An 18,841-nucleotide genomic window follows, 5' to 3' on the forward strand; every position below is an offset into this window, starting at 1 on the left:
GAATTTTTGTGTACCCCTGCATCCTCGGTCGCTGCGAGTGTTTTTTTTCTAAGGCAGGAGAGGTTGTCTCAAAAAAGAGAAACCGGCTAAGCCCAAAGGTTTGAGCAAATCCTCTTTCTGAATAAATATCATTAGCCAAATCCTGTTTCTGAATAAAATAATTACACCCCCCCCCCCCCCCCCCCCCCAAAGTTACACAAAACACTGTCCCCCACATCTCAACCACATTTCCCCCTTTACAAAATCAGTTATATCATGCTGCCAAAAAAAATTCAATAACCCATGTCCACCGACTCTGCCGTGTGCATTAGCCAATGTAATACGCTTTGGATAAAAGCGTCTGCTAAATGTAGTACTGTAGCTGATAAGACACTCTTTTGCCAAATGATTTATTTTCTAACGTGAGCTCTGGAGACATTTATGAATGGCACACTCACACACATGTATCACTGAAATGACTTCAATTCTCAAATGATTTAATGTTGTATCGACACACGAAGCAAAAATCACATTTTGGGTTGGGTTGTCATAATTTCATTCACCACTAGATGTCCCTAGCGTACTCATTTGAAGCTTCGAGCACGAACCACTTTGGTGGTTCATCTGGCTGAGAGGCTTTGACGTTTCATGAGGCATCATCTCGGCACCACTAGCTGTAACACGGGGAATTGATTGACCTAGCGATTGTGGTACTTGCACTTGGTTCTATGAACATCCTTTCTGTACCAACAGCGATATATTGATGCACTTCTTATGACAAATGTACCTATTGTTAGGGATACATGATATATCGGCAGTGATATAGTTATCGGCCGATGTTAGTCATTATTTAACATTTCGGCATCGGCCCGATAAGTAAAACTGGTCCGATATTAACAGCCAATATTTATTTCCTAGTCTAGTTGCCGTTGTGTGTTTTTGCCCATGCACAGCTTGTTTGGTCATGTGACATTGTCAGTGACGCAGCCAGAGACGCACGGAGAGGCAGTACAGGAGTGTTTGTCGCCTTAACTGAAAAGATTCAATGTCGGCGGTTTGGATGTTTTTTACGGTCTCAAATTAAGGTACTCGAATTGCAATATGCAGTACTTTCAAAGCTGAAGTAATGCGCAGAGGATGCCGTGTCAAATCATTATATACATCATCGTAGCGAAATACAGCTTCTGTTGCATTTTATTTGGCGTTCCGTAATCCCATTGAACCGGAAACCGGAACCGGATATGTTTATATTTGGTTGTAGTCTTTTCGCTCGGTTCTCCGGATCAACAGTAGGGATAGAACCGAGTGAAAAGACTACAACCAACCTCCCTTCATGGTGTCTACAGGTATAAACAAATTAAATTTAAGACTTTTTAAGACATTTTAATACCACTTCTTAATGAAATTTAAGACCAAACTTACGATGGAAAAACAAATCAAAAGGGGAAATATACAGTAATCTTTCCAAGTAAACACACTGATGTCTGATAATAACCGGTTGAGTTTAAGAACATCGGCTAAATGTGTGTAATGCGAAAAGAGAACACAAAAATGTCATTAGTCCTCAATTATATTTATTATTTTCAGAGCATTTAGGTCCCATAAACAAATGCTTATAAAATCAAGTAAATAAATAAAAAATACTGTTCCTTTCGAACAAAATAATAAATACAATAACTACATAAATAAATGGCAATTTCAAGTGCTTTTGAAGTGCAAAATATAACTTAACATAACTTGTGTGAGTGTGTGTATGTGTGTGTGACAGACATCCTTTGAATCAACCAAAATCAAAAGATAATAATAATAAACAAAACACTGACCTGGCACTTGAGAAAGCCTTCCCAAAAGAGTGTACTAACCCATTTATAACAATGTACATGTGCACAAATGAACATAAACACTTGAAACAGTGAAAAAAGAAGGTAAGGAAGAGGTAATGCCTAATTTGACATTATGGCATATGCCTGAGTTCTGCCGATTTATCTTCCAGCTCTTTCTCAACCTCTTTGAGTTCTGTGAGTTTTTCTTTGTGTCTTCTTCTGAGGATGTTTGACTTGGTGATTAGCTGGGCCATGAGTGTGCCTGATTTACCCTCAGCTTGTTCTGCTAGCTTGTCTGCATCTTTTTCCAGGCTGTTTGCTACCTCAATCAGTATCTTCTTCTTCGTTTTGAGCTGCTCTAGGTGGTCTTCTGCACCTTTTCTCTTTTCTCTTTGAGCATTGCTCGCATGCTTTCTCTTTTCCTGGTCCAGGTGTAGCCGATACTGAGACCTAGCTGAAGCTGCAGCTGCCAAAAGCTCCTTAGTCAGAGGTACTTTGAGAACCCCCCCACAGACAGAGACATAGTCACAGATCATCCTCTGAGCAACCACTGTGTCCTCCTTCATGTTATCGGCCTCTACCTCCTTGTTTACAGAAAAGCCCCTCTCAACCGTTGCTTGGCCATGGGAGAGAAGCAGAAGTTTCCTGCAGAATGCCCAGAGTTCAGGGTAGGATTGATGGAGGAGTCCATGCAGGAAAACGTCCAGTCTTGTACGCATGGGTTGGAAAGAGGAGAATGACTCATGTTTTGCCTCCAGAGACAAGAAATTTCCAAATTGTTGGACAATCACATCACCTGTTGCAAAACAGATTAACAAAAAATAATATATAAATATTTTAAATCAATGCAATGAAAAAGTTTAGACAGACAAACCACAAAAAAATTTACATTCTGACTTCTAAATCGTAAGTACCAGCAGAGGCGCCTCCTGACAGCTGGTTATCATGCAGAAACCTCTGAACAACTCCTTTCATTCTTTCATAGCACAAGTCGGGGTCTGAGAACATGCTCGTTGGGTCCAAACATGCCATCTGCCTCACAATGGTGTACTTCAGTGGGCTCTTGTCTTGCATTTTCTTGACAATATTGGTCAAACAGTCCATGCAGTCCTTTCTAAAGGCCAACACACTGAGCTCCCCTACGCTGCTCTTGGGGCTACTCTGGAGTTCCTAACAGGAAGAGGGGAGGAGGGCCTGTGAGACTGACTAAAAGTTTTATGCAAAAATAAAGTTTTGATTTCCTGTACCTTAACCATTGTTTGATATTTGACACCTTTGCCTTTACCTTTAGGACTACTTCTGCTCCTAATCCAATGTCCACAGCCTTTAGGCCAGCCCTTGCTTCCTTGGCAGTTGTGTCCAGTTTGACCATTTGCAGTGCTGTGATGTCATTAAGGATCTCTGCCTTGATGAACCTCTTCAGTAGGCTCTGAGAACAAATACAGTACAAATAACAATACAAATAAAAAAGTGTTGGAGGGTTGAGTTAAAATTTTCATTTCATACACTTTCTCCATGCATGTTATACATTACCTTCATGAGAACAGCCAGATCTTTACCGATGAATGGAATCACCGGCTCATCTGTCTGATACTTAGTCAGAAATGTGGTGAAGGTCCTAGAGACAGCCATAAAGAAGTGCAGCTTGGCCATTATGAGAGGGTCATTCCGTGCCTCTGCAAGGGTGTCATAGGAGGATGTTCTAGGGTTTGGAAGCTTTTTCTGTGTCACTGCATCCACATACTTCACCATCATTGGCCATATGGTGATAGCCCTGTCGACAACGGGTAGGTTTTCGATCCAGCGATGCCCACAGAATGGTAGGGGAAACACAGATGACTTGGTCAAAGAGCAGAAATCTTCTCTTCTAGCAGGGGTATTGTGCAAGAGTGTATGCAATGCCCTGAGCACTTTCTCCATCTGCCAGACACTGAAGCCACTTTTAAAGGCATTGTGGAGTGTGTGAATGCCACAGCTCCCCACCACAATCAGCTGGGCACCTCCAAATGTATCTGCATGCTCCTGTTGGAGCATTGAGAAAAACTTCCAATTGACATTTGGTCCATCCATTGAGATAGAAACCAAATGTCTCAGGTCAAGCTGCTGCACACACTCCTGGAAATTGAAAAAAGACATTACAGACATTAGCCATACAACAGTTAACACATTCATTTCTGACACACCACTACTTCAGATTAATGTCAGACTGGATAAGATAAAAAAAAAAAAAAAAAAAAAAGAATACTATTTCACAAAATAAGCAGTCAGCCATCCCTATAGCCATATTGTATATATTATTTAAACTTATTGGCATGTTAACACCAGACTATCTTTCTAAAACTAAAGCTGGCTGTTTTTTATTTCTTTTAATTCATTTTATTTTAATTTGTCTAATTGATGTATATTATCATATCCATAGTTGTTAATAACTTGACAATCAGTAAAGCTTAGACTAACTATATAATAACATACAAAAGGTTAGTTAAGAAATAAATGTTGGGCATACTTACTTTGAAATGCTGAAGTAGGTCCTTGGCAGTTGCGTGGCCCATGAACTGTGATCCGTAGAACCTAGACTGGACATGGTCATTTAACCAATAACGCACATGCAAGTCCATTTGTTTGGTTTTGGTTGTCTGGTTCAGTGTCTCATCGAACATGACAACAAACGCACCGCATTTTTGAACTTCATTGACGAGCTCTTTTTTTATATACGGCGCCAATCCAAATTTGGCAACGTATCTGGTCTTGTCTTTCCCGCATGTAAAAGACTGTACAAGGGCAGAATCTGGGAACATTGCTTTAAACAAGTCATCAATTCCGTCATTGGACCTGCAGGAATGGTGGCTTGTCACGGTCCTCATCACCCAAATCACCTCTGCTCGCAGTGTTGGCGTAGAGCCACAAATTGCGCGGTCAGATGGCATGCTTGTAACAGGCTGTGGATTTCCTGTTGCAACACTAGCGTTGTCAATTACATCATTGCTAGCGGTGGAGCAGAAGCTAGTAATTGTAGGCTGCAGGCGTGCTTTTGAGTAAGCTTTGTGTTTCTGGCTCTGGACATGGGATTCCACCGCTCCGATCCCCATTGTCCCAAGTTTGAAGGTTTTTTTACACACAGTGCACCGAGCTTCATAGGCGCTACCAGGCACCGACCTTAACCAGTCATACTCGTCCTTCTCGAGCCATTTATCATTAAATTTACACTTACCCATGTTTCAGAGTCGAGTGTCTATATCGTAGTGAGGGGTCTGAATCGCGCCAAAATCTATAAACGAACAGGCTGGAGCCCTGGCTAGATGATAAACCAATAAACAGGAGCCCTGGCAGTGGCGTAATCGGGGGGGTGGGGCTACAGCTGCGCAGTAGTCTACGCTCTGACCTAACCAAAGACAACGCAGCGCACAGGCTACCGGAAAAAAAATATTTGACCTGGCAGAACAGATTGCCCGCATTTTCGCACTGACATGGCACACAAATATTTAAGACCAATGCAATCTGAATTTAAGACAATTTAATACTTTTTAAGGCCTTATTTTGATGAAAATTGATTTACGACTTTTTAAGACTTTTTAATACCCCGCGGCCACCCTGTCCCTTGATATATCTTAGCCTATTTCACAGATTTGAGTTGAAATTTACTTAAACTTGAAACACTTTTTCTAATTTATTAGACAAGTATCTGGTTTCCATGAATACTGACAAATTTGATTTAAGTTATAAAACCTTGTCAAGATATTGACAAGTTGTAAAGTTGTATAAGTAGCCTAAAACTAACACTGTTAGTAACTTGTGTTTGTTATGGATGCCCTGTAACTTGTTGAAGAAACAATGTATTTCGAAGTTTTGGTAAATAAAGAAAGATAACTTTTTCATATTCATGTTCTTCAGTATGCAAAATCATCAGAGACTTGTTTTTATACCAATATCGATATCGGTAAATATCGGTTATCGCCCGTAACAGCAATTTTAATATCGGATATCGGTATCGGATACCGATAAAAGCGTCTGCTAAATGCCCTAAATGTAAAATGTAAATGTAATAATTTCATGCCAAATCATTTAGACCTTTAATCATTTCAACCTTTCATGTCAAATCATTTAGACCTTTAATCATTTAACCCTTTCATATCAAATCATTTAGACCTTTAATAATTTAACCCTTTCATATCAAATCATTTAGATCTTTAATTATTTCAACCTTTCATGTCAAATCATTTAGACCTTTAATCATTTCAACCTTTCATGTCAAATCATTTAGACCTTTAATCATTTGAACCTTTCATATCAAATCATTTAGACCTTTAATCATTTCAACCTTTCATATCAAATCATTTAGACCTTTAGTCCACCTCTGCATAGCTACTCTCCCCCTTCTGGCCACCATTGTATACTGTATTGTATTGTATTGTATTATAGTACTTAACTGTGTAGCAACTGCAGTAGCTGCTATCATGGCTGTAACACGGGGAATTGACCTAGCGATTGTGGTACTTGCACTTGGTTCTATGAACATCCTTTCTGTACCGACAGCGATATAGTGATGCACTTCTTATGACAAATGTACTTATTGTAAGTCGCTTTGGATAAAAGCGTCTGCTAAAGGCCCTAAATGTAAAATGTAATAATTTAAACCTTTCATTTCAATTCATTTAGACCTTTAATCATTTCAACCTTTCATGTCAAATCATTTAGACCTTTAATCATTTAACCCTTTCATATCAAATCATTTAGACCTTTAATAATTTAACCCTTTCATATCAAATCATTTAGATCTTTACCTTTTCTATTCCGATTGAGCTGTTCTTCCACATCTATGCGGATCAGATGTGTCCGCATGTAAACGCCGAGTAAAGGCCGATATATGCTCTGTTTTAGACGTAACGCGTTAGCACGTAAGATACATAACCCCCCTTGCGCGGTAAAATATCCCCCCTTACGTGCTTAAGTGCGTCGCCCAAAATTCCTGACTATGCCACTAAAACACTACGGCCCTACGCAGCTCGCAAAGACTGTGATTGGCCAGCTAACCACATCCTTTCAGGAGTCTTATCAGCTCCAGCTCCCTCAACTGTCTTCGACTCAACCTTAACATCGTTCAGAGTGTGGAAAAAGACTGCTAACCTAAACTTAAGTACTGCTACTATCGTCGAAAATACTGGAAGTGCATAAATATAAACAAGCCAGCGATTTCCACTTCCACGCCCACAGATTCGTTCGTTGCTCCCCCTACTGTTCTGGTGGAGAATCCCCTTGCAACACGCGCAATCCTTAAGGAACCGTAAATCAAAACTTGTCTAAAACAAGTCCCTTGTGTAAATTACGTGCTTACGTCTCTGCGTCTAAAACGATCCTAAATCGGCCTTTACCTGCACACTCAATGATGGCTGATTCGCCCGCTCCTCCTGTCCACGCGCAATGCTTGAGGTCAATGGAAAAATATATTTGGCACAGAGAAGACGATCTGCGACATTTGCAGTTTACCAAAGGATAGTATGATATACTGTGGTCTAACACACCTGCTCACATTTTTTGCTAACTCAGAAAAAGTAATATTAGCTTTATGAACTCAACGTTATTGAACATCCCGCCCCCGTCATCATAGACAACGTCGTTGGTAACGCAGCGAACACTGCGATTAAGATGAAATGCGGTTATAGTTTAGATAGGCATATACGGTACCCATATAAAAAAAGAAAAGAAAAAATGTATTACATTCTATTCTTAATATTATTTTATTCTGACTGAATGTTTGTTGCTTTAAACCAGAGTATTGAAAAGTTTTTTCTGTACCAAAAAAGGCCTCGTCCAGACGAGACGGAGCAGCTTCAGGAGGTAGTTAGCTTAGTCTGAAATTATGTTGAACAGTCAAATGGCTGTGGCTAGTAAATGTTTATTAAATATATAATCAATTTATTTCGAATGTTCCTAGGCATCAAACAGTGCTGAACAACCCAGTGCTTCTCAGGGGCCGGGCTGTTCAGGAGAGATACTGATTAATATAGGCCAGGAGGACGGCAGACAAAATGTTGCTGAAACAACAGGTGAGGTGGAAACAGATTAGTGTATATTTTAACTTTAAAAAAATAAGAGTAGGGAAAGTAATTTTGATCCTTCTGTTCCTGGTGGAGAAAATGTGCTGATCTGTTCATTGTATGTCATCCAACCCTACATTACTGGCCTGGAGACAGAACTGAAAAGGAGGTTCCAGGAGCTGGACATCCTAGGAGCCTTCCATGTCCTTAGACCTCAGTCAGCTGCCCTCCCTGACAATATGTGCATTGCATTCATTATTTTAGTTAGTTGCCTTGTTGTACCTAGTAGTATATTGTTACCATTTATTTTATATTTCCTAAAAAACTTAAATATTGGTTCAGATAGGTCTTGAGTTTATTTGTACTTGAAATAAAGACCTCCAGCTTTAGTCGTCTGTTGCAATTCATTCCTTGAATGTCACAGAATCAAAAGTTCAGGTAAAAACTAAACTCGTACGCTGATGCCGCCGCCCCCCCCCCCCCCTTTCTGTACCGACAGCGATATATTGATGCACTTCTTATGACAAATGTACTTATTGTAAGTCGCTTTGGATAAAAGCATCTGCTAAATGCCCTAAATGTAAAATGTAAATGTAATCATTTAAACCTTTCATATCAAATCATTTAGACCTTTAATCATTTCAACCTTTCATGTCAAATCATTTTGACCTTTAATCATTTCAACCTTTCACATCAAATCATTTAGACCTTTAATCATTTCAACTTTTCATATCAAATCATTTACTCCTTTAATCATTTAAACCTTTCATATCAAATCATTTAGACCTTTAATCATTTAAACCCTTCATGTCAAGGCGCCTCGCACTCGTTCCTCTAAAGTATGGGCATTCTTTAATGTTAAAGGAAACGATTCCGTGATAGGTCGTCTTTGCAAAATGGAGATGGACGGAAGGCCTTTGTGTTTTCAAGGCTTCAAGGTTTTATTGAATGCTACCTCTGACTTCTAAGAATGCATTACTTTGCACTTTTTTTTTGGAATTTTAAGGCAATAAACATGCATTGCAATGTTAAGGAAATCATGTTTTTTCATTCAGATATTTAAATCAACATGTATAAATTGCTATTAGTCAATTAATTGGGAGATAACGATAATCAAATTGAATAGATTAATCGTTTATCCCAGCCCTAGTGTGCATGTGTCGGTGCACAGCATGCGTCACTGCCCTCTTTGCAAAACACCCCCACCCCCACCCACACCCTCGTTACCTTCCTTTCCTCCGGGAATCATATTCCGAGCAGAACGATGCGGAAGGTGTCTCCCTGGAAGAGTCCCCCGGGGAAGATGGCTTTGATCTCCGCCAGCGTGTGGCTGAAGATCAGGGACGGTTTGGTCAGGTGCCTCCTGCAGAACCACAGAGAAGACAACAAGAACCACACAGAGCGTGACCGTTCAATGAATGAGCTCTGGTGCTCTTATCCAATGCTTTTAAAAAATAAAAATGAATGGATTTAATGTCATGCAAACAGCGCAATGCGAAAAAAGAAAGAAAAAGAGAAAAATATATCAATAAGCCTAAGACCTGCAATGTCATCGTCACCCAAAAATGACAATCCTTTCCAACGAATAATTTCAAGTTGCATATCAACAATATCTTCCCCTAGGTGTCAACAGTTGGTGCCAGACAACGCCTGCTGTCAACATGAAGACAAAGAAAAGTGTTAAGATAGAGTAAATATTTCAAAACTGCATTTTCCCCCTACCTAATAATCAAGGCATAGGCAGGCTTTGATCTGTTTAGCCACACGTCTTGCTAGGCCTGGGAATAGGAGAGGTTTAGCATTGTTGCCGTTTAGACCCATACAGCATGGGACGTGTTATCTTACAGTATTATTCGCATAGAGATGCAAAGCCCAATTCTTTCATCTTCAAGGGATTTAGCAAAGGATGTGCCCAGCATTAATTGGCAAGTGCATTTCTAACACCATGGCTTCCCACACTTGAAACGGGAAGGACTTTACCAGACACAGGATTTCACTCAATCTTCATTTTATTTGACCAGTATTGACCAGCATGATGAATATGATGAGGTGAAAAACCTTTAAACATACAAAGATAGGACAATGCAAATTAAATCAATGTTTCCCATCAAACACAAAAGTACATTAAATCAGGCAAAAAGGTAAGTATATTAAATTAGGCAAAAAGTATTTAAACAGAAAATATGCCATTGAACGCCAGAAAGCCATTTCTACTTTTAAATAAAAGGTTGGGTATGGAATTCGCTTTTTTGGCCATTTTTGCAAAATTACTCGAAATCCTTATCATAACCCACTTACAGCCACTGAGTTAGAATACTGACATGAAAATTAAACAAGTCAATCATCTGTGGAACGGGCAGGTCTCGAAAAACTCCAATGATTTCCAGAGCAACCGAGTTGCATTGGACAGCAAGTACGTCAATCAAACGGTCGTACTGCACTCCCCCTCCCCCGCCCGCGCGACCCCTTCGTGCAGTACTCGTGACCCAGAGCAAGCTCCTGTTTGTTGTTATCCTGCGGTAGGTAGCTACTGGAACTAGTTAATCCACATTTGGACCTAGCAGTAGAAGACCATTTCCATGGCAGACAAGACGCCACCATCCCCACCACCACCAGCAAAGAGAAGGAAAACCCTACGCTAGCCTGGCTCGCTCTTGCGCATCTGTGTTTGCGCTCGTGCATGATTGCGCGTCCAGGTACTTGGAATGGGTGGAGTCAGAGTCAACGTTGAAGGAGAGCACCGAAACTCGGTTCCAGTCGGGAACCGGTTCCGACGTAAACGGTTGTAACGAGATCGAATAAGAACGCACATTTCGGTTCCTCATAACGATGCCTGGCGTTTTTTAACGCCCCCTGCCCCGCCCCCATGGTTTCGCGGCGTCAACTTGCGTTAGTGCTGGGCGCTAAACCGGTTCACACTGAATAACGGTGTGTATTTTCGTTAGGATATGATTTTTTGTATACAGCGCCATACCGGTGTATTTGATTACACAACGTTCGGAACGCAGCGCTGCACGACACTGTTTCAGACGGGACCCTTTTCAATGTTGCGCTAAACACGCATGGTACGACTACGACCAGAGCCCGTCTACGAAGAGCCTGGGCACTCCCTATACGCCCTATTGTACCGATTTTGGTTGTAGTTCCATGAGACATCCACTGGGGGTGATCGCGGGCGAGTCCAGATTGAATGGGAGTCTATGGGGCTAAACGGCTAATTATGCCTCTTTCACCTGCTTGTCGTTGAAATATCGCAAATTTTATTGTAGATTCCGCAAGTTCAATATAGATTATGGTTCAAAAGTCAAATGAGTGAGTACTTATGTCCTTTCGATTTCTTACAGTTTGGGCCGTTGTTGGCCATAAACGCTAGCATTCTGCTAATGAATGCTGATTGGTCAGGGACGGACTTGCGACTGATTACGACCAGAGACCCCTCTTACGGCATCTGAAGCTGAAGAGCAATCAGAAACGTGTTAACTCAATTTTTAAGTACTGTATTTATATTTTCCTGCAGGTCCTTTTATTTTTTAGATAGTATGTATGGTGAAAGTACATGGGCATAAATGGAATTTCTTCCATTTCTTGTGTTCAATGTTCAATGTGTTATATACATGGTAGGTACGTTATGACCACCTTAAATAATAGTCAATATCCCGCTCAATATAATTTAATCTGTCAGTCTATTTTTCGAAAATAAAGATAGTTTAAAAAAGAAATGCCTCGTAAATGTGCAATGATAAACTGCACTTACAGTGGAAACGGATTGTCCGTCTTTTCGTTTACCAAGGACAGAAAAAGGTAACGTTCTTGCTTGCTCCTGTATGAATGGTCCTAGGCTACCTGAGGCTTCACCTAGTAAGGAAAGTTGCGCTGGAGCCCGGGTAATATCGCACATGGCTTATTCAAGTTGCGCGCTAGACATTCTCTAAAGTGTCGAGACTCAAGCACTTAACTTACCTTAACCGATTGTTCCATACAAATGGTTAGTTAACGATTTAACAACTTCAACATCTGCTATTACAGTCGTTATTTTTTGTAGGACTTAGGCTAATGACCTTGCACAGAGGGAAAACCATCTACACCACTTGTCATTGATTTCTATGCATTCACTGATCCTTACAGATGGGTTTGTTTTAAGCCATTGAATATACCGTAATTGCTCTGCCATGCAACACATTATAAGCTACACATGTTTGTTAAATGAGAAATATGGTCTGGGTCACATTGAAACAGTAACAGTTGTATAACAGTAATTATACAAACATTATACCAACATTGCAACAGGCAAGTTTATTAAAAAATCACACTAACAAGAACACAATAAGAACAGTAACTAATAAAAAAAAAGATGATTTAACAACACTGAACATACTGAACAGAGGCAGGGGAAAAGGACAGAGGAAGAAGACTTGTCCGTTGTCACAGCATCAAGGTCCGACTGTAGAGATCAAGAAAGTAAGAGGCATGAGGAGAACAACAGAACACTGCTCTCTAGCAGATTGTTTACTGATGTAAACTAAATTGATGCAGTCTTAAAATTATGATTCTAATCCAGGTTTCTATTTTAGGAGAAAGAAATGGCTCATAATCGTTACTAAAAAAAAAAGCTTTATCATCGGCACTAGTGAGGATTAGAAAAAACACTCTGTAAGTAACATACATATGTAAAACATTCGCGCATTTCTTTTTTTTTACATTAGCTCACTAAAACTCTGTAACTAGGGCAAAAAAAAAGCCTTACCTCCAACAGCTGGTGTTATCGTTGCGGGACAAGGGAAGTGCTTTAGAAACTGCCGTAAAGCAGTACCTCTGACAGTATTACAGTGTGTGACGTCATCGCATGTTTTTAACGCCTTTTTAGAACAGATACGTGACCTTAAAAAATGCAATATTCAGCTGAGTTTATTATCTTAGCCCCACCCTTTGATAGCAACTTTAAAATTACTTGACAAAAAATTACATCGTGAGAAAAGTGGATTCTGAGGATAAAACCCCGTTGGCTCCCATTCATTCTGGACTCGCCTACGAGCGCCCCGCGTGGTCAAAGATTATTACTGCAACCAGTCCAGAAACCCGGAAATAACCCGCGAGTGCCAGTTCTCCTCATATTAGACATTCTCTGCTACGACTTTCTTTATAGGTCCATGACTGCGAGGCGTGGTATTTCAGGCCGTGTGTGTGCGCGTGTGCGTGTGTGCGTGCGCGCGCGCGTGTGTGTGTGTGTTGCGAGCAAATGTAATTTTAAAGTAACAAACAAACTCAAAGCCGATGCATGCATCCAAAACTTTCTGTTCAAAACCAAATAAACAAATCAGAAACAGAGTCGTTATTCGCTTCAAATACTTTTTCTTTTCAAAACTTGGGAATTAATGCAGCGCGGTACCGAACGGTTGAAAACAATGTTGGCGTCTCCTCCTGTGGCTGCCTTGCGCACCTGAGTTACATTACTTAATGACTTTGGCAGTAATGTTGCGCCATGATGCGTGCTTGCCTGCTTTCAGCGAGTAATTAATATTATTTGTAATTATTTTTTTAAAAGATATTTATCAGTAATATAATAGTTATTATAAATTAAATTACTTATATTAATTATTATAAATAATTAACATAAGTGATTTAATGCCAACCGTAAATCTTGCATATCAAGTAGCCTAGCAAACACCGTTGCCATTCAACTCAGTGTCCGATGACTTTCTGCTTAATGTGAAACTCATAACAAGTCGTGCATGCATGCATGCAAGTGTATGCATGCATACATGCATTCGTTTTTTTAAGTACAGTTTTAGCACCGGAACCGTATGAAAAGTACCGAGTAGGCACCGGTATCGGATAAAACCCAAACGATACCCAACCCTAGGTAGGACCATTTGAGTTGTGCATTTGCAAAATCTACAGGCGTTTCGCAAATCCCATACCCAACCTGTCAAGCATTTAAATTAGTAGCCTACAACTCAATCCAGTAAAGAGACCTGAGCTTACCGGTAGCCTCTTTGATCTTTTTCCCCTTTCCCATGGGTTTTAACTCTGTGCTTGTCCGAGAACTCTTCCTTCTGCTGCCGCGTTGCAAACAAATGAACAAGCTCACGTCTCTTCTCTTGTCTCTGGCACGTGCTGCTCCTTTAGACTAATTGCATCCACCTGTTCGCTCGCTGATGCGCGCATGCGCAGTAAGGCCATGACGTGCACCCACTCGCAGGCAGACTTCCCGGTAGGTCGCCGCAACATTAATTGTTTTGGCAGTCGTCTGCTAAACTGAAACGGTAGCTGCACTTGTATTCACTGCATGTCTGACAATGGCTTCAGATAGCTAGCGCTAGTGATGGCAGTGTGACACTGAAGCTTCGATACGTGCTTCAAACCAACTCCCAAGAAGCACTGCTTCGAAGCTTGCTTCAGAGCAAAAAAAAACACGTGACAAGTGACGTCCGAAGCAGCAACTGGTTCGTTGCCTGAATGAATCACTTGACTGGTCCGCGGCTCGGTGGAGAAGCTTTGAGCAAAAAAAAAGAAACCGACTCAATCCATAAGGCAGCCTACCTCAATAGAAATCTTTGAGTGTCTAACCCCATCCCACATAATCACCCCCTAGAGTTACTCAAGCACACCCAACCAACCTTGTCCGAAGCCAGCTGGTCACCGCCTAATTATTTAATGAAAAAATAAAGCACAATCGATGCTACAATCGTTTACGGGAGTTGTGCATAGTACGATATGTATGTAATAGATCAACGCAGGGTATCGATTAGAGTAGACTAGGGGATAACACACTGACTGTGGAGTGGAAGACCCGGGTTCGAATCCCATTCCTGGGTGGAAAGTTATTATATGCTGTTTCAAATATATCCTAGCCTACATCAGTTAGCCTATGTGGACAGAAGGCTAGGCATATCCCTTTAAGAACAATTTAGACATCTGTATTTAGATCAATCTTTATTCGTGAAAAGATCATGCTATTAAGTATTTGGGTTTGTGTTTGTGTGTTTGTGCGTCAAATCGTTTTCAAAGCAGGGATACGTTGAATCCACTGCAGCCTCGAACTTCGCCAGCAGAGGTCACTGTCACTGAAGCTTCGAGTAATGAACCCATTTTCGAAACATTTGGCTCAACTGGTTCGATGCTTCATAAAAGCTTCATTTGCCCATCACTAGCTAGCGCTATGCTGCTCTTACTTTGTTTAGCATTTTCCGGCTGCTTCGCTGTCCCCTGTGCGCTTGGTCCTTCCGTCTGATCCGTGTCCTTTAAAAACTCCACAGACCGTCCACACGAAATGCAAAACCGCGGTAACAGTCTCAAATGGAGTGGCGAAGTCACGCCCTTTCCGGTAGGGCTCATGGGACCTATGAGATCGAAAAATATGAATGGGTGTCAATGGAGAGAAAATAATTATTTTCTGGTCCCAGTCTTTATATGCCCTGGATAACACATATGTTGTTTGTGGATTTAAATGATACTTTTCATGCAAAGAGTTCGACCGTTTATTGTGCATTTGTTCAGATAAAGGCTGTAGAGAAAACACAACGAGAAAGACTACACGGCTCGTATGTGACGTCACGCTCCCTGCGACTGGCGTGGAGAAGACCGACAATCTTCCCATCGGCATAACTGAAACTCTGCACGTGCCCCGACTTATAATGGTTTTCACCTCTTTCGATGCTTTTATCCTCCCCTTGGAAAAAGCGGTGAAGTGGGGCAGAGAGATCGCCATCTCTGTGCCGAGTTCCAAGGGCGGGTGTGGTGACGTATATCATATGCGTCGAGAGCAGCGAAGAGCTGTAGTTCACAAAGCGGCCTCACATAAAACCTAAAATTATCAAACTTCTTCATGAACATTTTTAATTTTCTTTGCATGAAAAATTATCATTTAAATCCACAAACAACATATGTGTAATCCAGGGCATATAAAGACTGGGACCAGAAAATAATTATTTTCTCTCCATTGACACCCATTCATATTTTTCGATCACATAGGTCTCATGAGCTCTACCGGAATGGGCGTGACTTCGCCACTCCATAGGGTGTATGCACTAAGCTGTGTGACGTACTTCCTGTTTCAAATAATACAGCTCGGCCGGTTCCGGTCTGTGTGTTTATCGTGCTAGCCAGCTGACGTTATTATTATTATTATAACTTTATTCAAGACACAGGAAGGTCCACATAGACAGCACACTACATATATATACACATATACATATACATACACATATATATATACGCATATCAATACACACACACACACGCATATATAAAACATTTAAGAAGGAATGCAAATGAGGCATTATCAATTATAATACAAACATAATTAAAACACATACAAGCTTCGGGTCCAATGTTTCCAGAAGCAAGATGAGTACCTTGTGTCACTCTGAGAGATATCAATTAGAGACACAATAATCGTGTTCATAGACCCAGTCAATCTGCCCATGAATCTATACATTACATTTCTCAGAACAGCATTGAAAGTGGGCACATTGTTTGTCACAAACATTTCACTGGCACTACCCCCCCTGGGAGTTTTAAGCAAAATTCTCAGAGCATCATTATATGCCACATGAAGTTTTTTCATTTTCGCTTTACTGTAATTACACCACAGGTGGGCAGTACACATTGGAGTGCAATATGCTTTGAAGAGTGATATTTTAACATCAGTAGTACACATGTAGAATTTGCGCGCCAGCATGTTTGCCTGCCCATACAGTATACCACACTGACGCTGCACATCATCATCATCACAGAGGTCATCTCTTATCACGTGTCCCAGATATTTAACCTTCTTTACAACCACTAGCGGTTCACCTGCCAGTGAGAAAGAAGGAAAGACAAGCTTCCTATCCTCCTTGGTTCTAGCAATCAGTACCACACTCTTCGTTGAGTTAAATTTGATATCATACATTAAGCCATATTGAGAGCATATTCTAAGAAGCTGCTGCAGGCCAGCACTGGAGGGAGACAGTACCACCAAATCATCAGCGTATAGCATATGATTAATGAGGTTATCCCCCACCAAACAGCCAGTTCTACACTCATTTAGCTCTACAGATAGATGATCCATGTACAGATTGATAGTAGCGGGGACAGAATTCCGCCCTGCTGCACTCCATTGGAGACATAGAAGGGTGTGGATATACTCATCCCCCACCTAACTTGCATAGTTTGGTGAGAGTACCAGAACTGCAGTATCCTAATTATATAAGAGGGGACCCCTCGCTCAAGTAGTTTAGCAAACAGTTTCCCATGATTGATACGGTCAAAGGCTTTTGACGCATCCAGGAAACACATGAAGACTGTGCTATTTCGTGAACGGTACCTGGACAATGGACAATCTCTTTAAGTGCATAAATACACAAATCAGTTCCATGCTTACTCTTAAAGCCCATGGTGCAGGTCTTTATTTTTTTATTTTCTGGCAATTTTCTAGTTGGTAATAAACATTTAAACAATTATCCATTGTATTTGATGTTGTAGGGTATCACAAAAAATAAATATAAGGAAAAGTAGGTCATATATTAGTGGTTATTAGACACAGGTTAGCGATGATTCTTATTTCTCCCACAATGCATTGCATGACGTCACGTAAGGTACTCCGCTGTTGGACGACAGCCGAAGCCGCTAGTGAGAGTGACAGTGTCAGATTATATAAGTAAATACATACATAGATAGAATATATATATCTATATATATATATACATAGATATATATATATAGATATAGATATAGATAGATAGATATAGATATAGATATAGATAGATAGATAGATAGATAGATAGATAGATAGATAGATAGATAGATAGATAGATAGATAGATAGATAGATAGATAGATAGATAGATAGATAGATAGAATAACATCGATAGATAGTGAGGGATAGCATAGCATAACATAACATAGATAGATAGTGAGGGATAGCATAGCATAGCATAGCATAACATAGATAGCTGATAGATAGAGAGAGAGTAGATATATAAGTAGATAAAATGGTTTACTACTGTATTTGTGGCGGGTGCAACAACTCCAGCAAAAGTGGACATGGGGTCCATTGCTTCCCGAAGGACAAAGGGATCCTCCGAAGCTGGGTGCAATTTGTCAAGGTTAGGCGGGCAAATTTTTCAGCTAGCTCTGTTACCGCGTACTCAAGAATATGCAGCGCGCATTTCCAGGAGGAGGATTACCACTCGGGGGATGCCAAGATGGTCTCACTTGGTTTGAAGAATAATAGGACGGCGAAGTTAATTCCTACCGTCGTGCCGTCTGTGCATGCAAACCACTCTGCCTGGCCTGTCCAGAGGTCGAGAGACACCGTCTGCCGCAAGCGAGAGATTGCCACGGTAAGCATCATGCTATAGCTGCTGCAGCCTTGTACAACGTGGTGCCCTCTAACAGCCCCGACTCTTTGCAGTTGCTACACAGCAATGCCTACGCAGCCACCGATTCACTTGATCGGGAGGGTGAGCAAAACAGTCCTTACAATGATAGGAAATGTCATTCATGCGTGTTAAATGTGTGTTTCTCCCCTCTATTGGCATCGATGAAGTCAATAGATTTGTATTACTGTAAAATCCCATATCAACGATGTGAATAGACTGCAACCTATGCTTTGTTTTGCCATGTCTCACAAAAACCCAAATATCCCCATAATGACCAATCCTTTCAAGATGAACTACTAAAAAACGACCATAACAACACCATTACCTATATACCTAACAAAACCTATGATCCTTTGTCCCCTAATGGCCGTCGGTCAAAGTGATGGGAGGTACAAGCCCTTTAGAGCATTTTAGAGTTGGGGCATCATTTTGCATAAATTAGTTTATTACTTTCTTATTTTGGTGCTTTAAATGTATTTACCCTGGTAGAATGTGGTGAGATGCATGTCTAGCAAACACAATTGGTTGGACGGACAGAAGATGTTATTTAAGTGATTCAAACTGATCTTTATTTCAATATTGAACCAATATGATCATCCTTATTACCTCTCTGTTTTGAACAGTGAGGAATGAACCCAATA

The 18,841-nt window shown here is 40.7% G+C and overlaps 1 protein-coding gene and 1 pseudogene across 11 annotated transcripts; one reads left to right on the forward strand and one right to left on the reverse strand.

Moving 5' to 3' along the window:
• Positions 1 to 285: 285 nt before the first annotated feature.
• Positions 286 to 18,153, reverse strand: LOC130378065 (uncharacterized). 11 transcript variants are annotated; one of them, XM_056585008.1, is made up of 10 exons: positions 13,820 to 14,987; positions 9,818 to 9,895; positions 9,560 to 9,615; positions 9,065 to 9,200; positions 4,313 to 4,378; positions 3,547 to 3,824; positions 3,336 to 3,420; positions 3,088 to 3,231; positions 2,717 to 2,972; positions 286 to 2,598 (listed from the first exon to the last, which is right to left on the reverse strand). In XM_056585008.1, exons 5-10 carry the CDS (start codon positions 4,352 to 4,354, stop codon positions 1,934 to 1,936), a joined length of 1,470 nt encoding a protein of 489 aa, XP_056440983.1. In that variant the 5' UTR covers positions 4,355 to 4,378; positions 9,065 to 9,200; positions 9,560 to 9,615; positions 9,818 to 9,895; positions 13,820 to 14,987; the 3' UTR covers positions 286 to 1,933. The 11 variants fall into 11 exon arrangements, 10 of the variants coding, with proteins under 10 accessions (XP_056440983.1, XP_056440980.1, XP_056440978.1 ...); XM_056585005.1 differs by lacking the exon at positions 9,560 to 9,615 and adding an exon at positions 9,397 to 9,487 and having other exon boundaries at positions 3,336 to 3,824; XM_056585003.1 differs by lacking the exon at positions 9,560 to 9,615 and adding an exon at positions 9,397 to 9,490 and having other exon boundaries at positions 3,336 to 3,824.
• The window catches only part of LOC130378055 (serine/threonine-protein kinase SMG1-like), a 29,545-nt pseudogene continuing 28,514 nt past the window's right edge, over positions 17,811 to 18,841 (forward strand).

This window comes from Gadus chalcogrammus, unplaced genomic scaffold (genome assembly GCF_026213295.1).
Source record: "Gadus chalcogrammus isolate NIFS_2021 unplaced genomic scaffold, NIFS_Gcha_1.0 GACHA065, whole genome shotgun sequence".
Classification (NCBI taxonomy): Eukaryota; Metazoa; Chordata; class Actinopteri; order Gadiformes; family Gadidae; genus Gadus; species Gadus chalcogrammus.